Below are 6,908 nucleotides of genomic sequence, written 5' to 3'. Positions count from 1 at the left end.
CTGTAAATGAAGCAGCGTTTTAAGGTGACGCCGTCTGTGTTTAAATTTCACCTACTTGGCTTTGAGCCTGGAAACGTCATCTGATCTTGTTTGTGACCAACTTTTTTTTCTGTTCCTGTGCAAAAACTGTTGAATGGTGCTGCTCTCAAACAAATAAAGGAGCAAAAGGCCGGCTGGACAGTTAACTCCTGCTTTCCTCCTCAGACGTGGCTGCCTCTGGTTAAGCATTCAGAGGTTGCTGGGTTCCTTTAACCCTGTTCAGGACTTTCATGTTGTCGTACGTAGAAGGTGTTTCTGGGTCCACTGGATCCCAGGAAAGAATATGTGCAAAATATGTGTTGGTATTCATTATAGACTTTATGCTGTGTTACATAAATGTTCTGATAAGTTGACGTGTAAATGCAGGACACATGTCCCTCTTTTTATATTTAAATTAAAAAACAACACCTAAACCACATGACCTGGGGTCCAGAAGTCCTGAACAGGGTTCATCCTTTCATATGCATCAGATGATTTATTTTTTTGTTGCTTTCAAGGACTCCAAATATAAAACTATTATAACACCATGCTTAGGTAGTTTTTGTTTTGTGCAAAAATCATTCTCTTGCAATGTTCCACTCTTTTCTTTTTTTTGCAGCTGCACTCAGCTTTTCTCTGCAGGAGGCTTAAATGATTCCTCTGCTGGAGAGCTCTGAACTTTGTTTTAATCATCCACCAGCCTGCTGCTGCTGCTGCTGCTGGGTGGGATCAGGTCTGCTCAGGCTACAACAGAAAGGAGGCGGAGGAGGAGGAGGGAGTCTGGCTGGTATTCTTCCCCTTTAAAAACTATGCAGCCCTAGCGGTGGTGGTATTATCTGGGCTCCCTGGAAGGGGGAGAAAAAAAAAAAAAAAAAAAGGGAAAGTCTGCGGAGGGAGAGGAGCGATCATGGCGGCACCTCTCGGACGGGACAGCCTACCTGATCACTGGTCGTACGGAGTTTGCAGGGATGGCCGCGTCTTCTTCATCAAGTGAGACACTTCTAAACTGCCGGAGGTCACTTTTACGAGGCGGATGCTTTTCTTTTTTCGCCTTCTTGTGCTGTTTTTCCCCTTTATTACCGTTCAGTAACAGGTGTCTTTCTTGCAGTGATAAAACTCGCAGCACTACTTGGCTGCATCCACGCACCGGAGAGCCCGTTAACTCGGGACACATGATCCGCTCAGGTACGCGACAAACGGGCCGGTTAGCGGGGAGAGAGAGGGGGACACGGCGGGCTGCTGCTGCTGCTGCTGCTGCAATGTGTTTTCTGTCTGATCAACGTGTGTTCTTGCTGTAGATCTGCCCAGAGGATGGGAGGAGGGCTTCACGGAAGAAGGAGCCAGCTACTTCATCAAGTGAGTGCACATCGGCCGCATTGTTGCATGGATCGGAACAAAAAAAGAAAAAGAGAAATGATCCCGTGTTGCTGTTTGAAAGTGCTGTGTGAGGAATGCCTTAGCTTTTGTTGAACCGCTGGATTTACAGACTGCAAAGGAAAAAAAAGCTGCATGTACAGAGCATGACCAAAAACACACACCAACATATGGATGACCAGGCAGGGCTCCTATTGGATGGGTGGAGGCAATTATCTCTGCCTGCATTTGTTCAGGAAGGGAAAGTGGCAGAGGCTTGAGCAGGACAGGAAGCAGCCTATTAAAATTCTCCTCACATCCTCCATGCAGGACCTCTACTCTCTCCATTAGATAGGTGTGCAGCAGTGTGTGTGTGTGTGTGTGTGTGTGTGAGACTGTAAAGGTTGCCACAGAGGGGTGTGACCATGTGTTGACAGAGATGTATGGCATGATTGCATTATTGAAGCAGAGAGGACAGGATTCTCAAAGTCACATGCGACACTGTGAAGTTGTTTTTTTTTTTTTGTCAGACTTTCCTGCATAAAGATTTTGTAGGATGGTGAATCGGTGGAAGGCGCTGCATTGTCACGAGCATATATATTTTGTGTGTGTTCTAGATGCTGGAGTGTTCTGTGCATCATTTGTAGCGAGCCGTGGCGTTTCTGCTCTGTCAGTGTGTGTCAGATGTTTACTGTGATGCAAAGCAGGACAGCCAGAGCGAATCAACCATCAGATAGGTCGGACTGACGATGACAAATAGGAGGCCCGCTGGAAAACAGAGTGGAGACGTCTGCATCGGATCTGGATGGTTGTAAACAGAGACTCCTCCCTCCAGGACCGGGCTGCCTGGACGACTGTGGCGGCCCTGTTAGCTTGGCCCATTTGCTCCAGACAGAAGTCCTGCATGGAGCGTTTTACATCCTCAGAGCTTCGGTTACTCTGAGGTTGATGCCATGCGTAGCTCTGACTGATAGACGGTGAAATTATGAAGATATTCCACCAGTTGTACAGACCACAGCTCACACATACAGGTCGTCCAAAACAAGCGGGCGTCCGTACGTGCAGCAGCCACTTTAGAAGTCACTCTGGCGTCCAGAGATACTTTAAAAACACACAAGAGTTTCAGCCAACAAATTTGTTGTTGCTGACACATATTGTGCGTGGCATAAAGGCCGCCTTTGTGCTTCCTTCATTCACTCACTTTTTCTCTGGAACAATACGGCCCAGAGGTCGTGTGATATACGGCCGCCTAAATGTCACGGCTGTGAAATCGGTCGGCCACTTGTTGCCCATTTGGCCCGGTGGAAGGTTCCTGTTTTGCTTGTTTCTTTGTTTCCGAAGGCTCGTTTTCTTGGAGTCAGACGGGAACAAACCGGGGCGGCTGCAGTTCAGCTCATGTTGGACACCAGCTGAGATCCTGACGAGATGCTCTCAGTCTGGATGTAAACCTCATTTAGGTTGTTTAGTCTGTGAGGTTCCTTTTGGCTGATATGTTTCCATCTGAGAGGTGATGGACACGACGGTTCCATCAGAACTCTCTGTGTATATAACCATTCATTACACTGTGGTGTGAGTGTGCTGGACTTCATCTTATATGTCCGTTACCAGTTTGTTTGAGTGATTGTGCTGTCGGCGTGGACGCTGCCAGCTTTCTGTATTTGTTCAGTGCTTCTACAGGAAAGGTGGCTTGTTGAGCTGCAGAGATTAATCAGTTAATCAATACTGTGCTGCTGCTTACTGACTGATCACATTAATTGCCCATTTTAAGCACAAATAGTTGTTGTTTCTGAACTTTCCACAGTTGAGGATGTGATAGTTTTTTCTTTAAAGTGAATATTTTTGGGGTTTGTTTGACAGAAGAAGACAGCTGCTGGTGTCCTGCTGCTCTGTGCTCCAATCAGAGGTGTTTTTCATGACTTTATGGCATTTTGTGTACAAAACTGTTACCAAGTTTGTCCAACAAATAACCGACAGGCGAGCTGATGATGACGATAACCACTAGCTGCTGCCCCTTTGCCTCTTTGCTCACTGTCCTTTAGCTGCAGCTGATTCAGCTCTAAGGCCCGGTTAATTTATTACTACGCTGTTATTAAAAACCCAACTTGGTTTAGAGGGTTAAAGGTTAAACAGCCGACTCTCCATCTGCTTCCGTTATTAATGCTGTTGGCAAACCTGGATCACAGAAGCCTGGAGATGGCTCCAGCTCGTTGGGATTGTTCCTTAAAATCACATTAAAAGAACCGGGACTTGGACTGTGGCCCTGTTTCACACCAGGAATAAGTCGGATTTACCTTTTAGCCAATAACTGGCGATAACTCAGAAATCAAACAGTTTTATATATCCTTCAGTTTTAAACTCGTGTGAGTTGGTTTTGGTGCTGCTTCGTGGAAATCGTGACTCTGATTTTCTGAGAAGCTCTTTTGAAGTAGATCCGACTATTTTTGCACAAAGCAAGTTGTTTGTTTGATAAAAGAAAACTCCTGCAGTGTGTTCTGTTCTTATCGCTGAGCTGTCCAGGAAGCGTCAACAGCAGACTCGAGTATAGAAGTCGGCATGGCGCTGCCGTGACAACAGTCGGTAGATCTGGTTGTGTGTTGACGGTGGAATTTAGCCCAGTTGAAACACAAAGGAGCGATTGTTCAGACACTCGGGCTGTGGCAGAACTCGCACTTATTTACACCTCGCTGTAGGTCAGCCTGGGGCCTGCAGACGCTGAAGACATCTGATTAATGCTCACTGATGTTAGTTTATAGAACGTGTGAAGCATTTCAGCTCATCTAAGGAGGAGGTCCTTATGGTAACATGTCGTTTAAGTTAATTTTACTTCCTGTACGTTGACATCAGTACGATGAACCGCGGAAACCGGAGGGAGAAGGTTTCAAACTAGCGTTGAGCTCTGTTGTCATGTGTGGCAGCAGATTGAAATAGAGTACGTCTGGCTGTCATACTTCTGGCAAATCTCCAAGGAAGTGACCCAATTTGAAAATCATCCTCCAAAATCATCCCATTTCAATCCCTGAAGATAATGCTGCAGATGAAAGAGGTCTGTGGAAGTCTGCACGTCTGACGGGCGCGAATCAATACGAGTGAGCGAAGGAAAACAAAGCTGCTGATCTGGAGATGAAAGAAATTTATGTAACATATAATTAGGTGGCGCGGAGCTACTTTAAGCTTCCTGCTCGAGTTATGATAGTCGTCAGCCTTAAATCTAAGCCGTCAGATTTTAAAGTAAAGACGAAGCCACGTGATTAACTTATCTTATATTTTCCGTTTGCACAGGAAATAGGTTCAAGTCACTCCCGAGTCAAAGCTGGAGAACCTGAGTTCAGGCTGGTTTACTTTGCAGCGCGTCGCTGGCACTCACCGAGCAAAGGAAATGTGCAATTCTATAGCCCCCCGAGGGAGAACGTGACCCCACGGAGGTACAATGGTGTCCTGTTGAGGACACAGTTCACATTGTTGAATGGTCCCACAATGCAGCGGGGCAGTCCAGGACGGCGTGTTTGATATCCTCACGCTGATTCACACCGAAAAATATCTTCTGTCCCGACGCCGTTCGCTCATCAGGTGTGATAGTTTGTTTTATCTCAGATCTTTGATGAATATTTATCTTCCTTTTGTCCAGCTGCTTATTCTGCTTATAGGTTGCGCTTGCATTTTTTAATTCATTTTGTTTGACTATTTTGATCAGGACAGCATGAGTTAATTAGCCGTGAGATGTTCTGGGAGTTCTGAAGCAGGGGATAAAAAAGAGGCGCAGCGTCCCTACAGGCTGTTATCTTAAGGCCGTCTTAATGAAGCTCTCGTTTTCTGCAAACACATCAAATCCATAAGCGCACAGTTGAGGCCAAAACATCGTAGCCAAAAAACAGACTCAAGGTTATTCAAGTTACCTTTTCCCTCTCTCGTTTTAAGTTCTTTTAACATGAAAGTTATTTGCGCATAATTAAGGAGTTATCTTTGTGCCCTGTCGAGGAAAAAAAGTGCATGCCACAAAAATAAAACAAACTATTAAAACTGAGCTTTCAAACTGTCAGACTGACCTTAACTTTTGCAGCTGGGTAGAACTTCTCCCGTGTTTCTTTGTGCAGGATCATTCTGCGTGAGACAGATGGACCACGGTGGATTTAGGATCGGAGTTTTGCTTGACAGGCATCACTGTTAAAGTGTTTTCCCAACTGGTGCTCCTTGGGGCTGAGGCAGGAAGACAGTTCAGTCTGTTGTTGTTTCCTCGTAGAGGTAAAGAAGCAGCAGGAACTCTCTGGTGACACGGTCAGAACCTTTCATCCTCTCAGATGTGGTCACTGTTCAGGCTCGCTGTGACCTCAGAGCTAAACATATGTCATCGGGTTGGGAGATGAGACGTCTCGATTTTGCTGAATGTGTGCAAATGACTTAAAACGGGGACATTGTTTGGGAATCTTTATGGAGGGCCACTGGAGTGTAATGAAGAAAACACACCAGTGAACACCAGCTACACTGAGCTGTTTCACTCGGAGCAGCAGACAGAAGGATCGGTGTGAAGCTGAGATGAGGGTGACAGACAGAATGAGGCAGCTGTCCATCTTCACCGATGGTCTGGTCAAGCCGAGCGCTGCTCCGTGTGCACCAACATGGACTCTGATAATGAGACATCCGTTGCACAGTGTGAGAGAGTTCCCACGTATTCACTGTGCTTGGGTGGTGCAGATAAGAAGGTGTTGGTGACGCTGGTATGCCATGAGGTTCATCCAGCCTCCTGTCACAGATGTTCCACGTAATAAGATCCCATAACAGCAGCAGCTCTCCTGCTCCGTGTGCTCCAGCGAGCTAATATTAATTACATATTTATACGGTGCAGGTGGCAGGTCTGCCCTCAGCTCTGCTCTTGATGAACTTTTCCCCAGGCTTTTTTTTTGTGTTTGCTTATTTGCTTGCTTATTGTGAGGAGCTGCTTTGACACACCGTATGGATGCGTGTTGTATTAACCCTGCTACGCTCTTGTTTAGCGGTGCCAGCTGTGCTTGTTGCGCTGCCTGCACAGGCCTCCATAGATCCATAGAGTACTGCAGGACCCACGTGTCTGAAGGCTGCAGCTTCAGAATCTGATAATGTCGGTTTCAGAGCACCTTTGAATTGCAGAGTAACACACACACACACACACACACACACACACACACACACACACTGCTGCTCCTACATACAGTTCACACATTGTACAGTTCACAAATATATCAAACAATAATCTGGTTGTTGGGCTGTTGTGTTATTTTGTGTTGTGCTTGTGTTGGGATGCTCCCATTAACCTATGTGCTGATCTGCATTCAGGGTTTGTATAAAACGACCTTTCATGGTGATGGTGAGGGTCTCTGGCCCAGTTATTCAGGGGTACGGACCTGGAAGGTCCGGTGCTCTAAACGGTTATCTTAAACCTCTTTATATTTGTAGCAGAAGCCTATTTAAACTCACCTGCTGTCTTCCTGTACAGTTAATGCCTCAGTAGACTCTGTAGAGAGAGTTGTGCTTCTGTTGGTTTCATTTTCTCTTTGACAAGTTTC

The 6,908-nt window shown here is 46.1% G+C and overlaps 1 protein-coding gene across 1 annotated transcript in view; it reads left to right on the top strand.

The window, feature by feature from the left end:
- Window positions 1-925: 925 nt before the first annotated feature.
- Window positions 926-6,908, top strand: part of LOC103363465 (pleckstrin homology domain-containing family A member 7-like) — a 74,657-nt gene continuing 68,674 nt past the window's right edge. Inside the window, exons 1-3 of the mRNA XM_008290243.1 lie at window positions 926-1,008; window positions 1,127-1,203; window positions 1,317-1,374. Of these exons, the coding sequence (XP_008288465.1) occupies window positions 926-1,008; window positions 1,127-1,203; window positions 1,317-1,374 (218 nt within the window). The remainder of the gene's footprint in view (window positions 1,009-1,126; window positions 1,204-1,316; window positions 1,375-6,908) is intronic.

This window comes from Stegastes partitus, unplaced genomic scaffold (assembly GCF_000690725.1).
Source record: "Stegastes partitus isolate 25-593 unplaced genomic scaffold, Stegastes_partitus-1.0.2 Scaffold661, whole genome shotgun sequence".
NCBI classification, from domain to species: domain Eukaryota; kingdom Metazoa; phylum Chordata; class Actinopteri; family Pomacentridae; genus Stegastes; species Stegastes partitus.
This window is presented reverse-complemented; position numbering and strand designations above follow the sequence as displayed.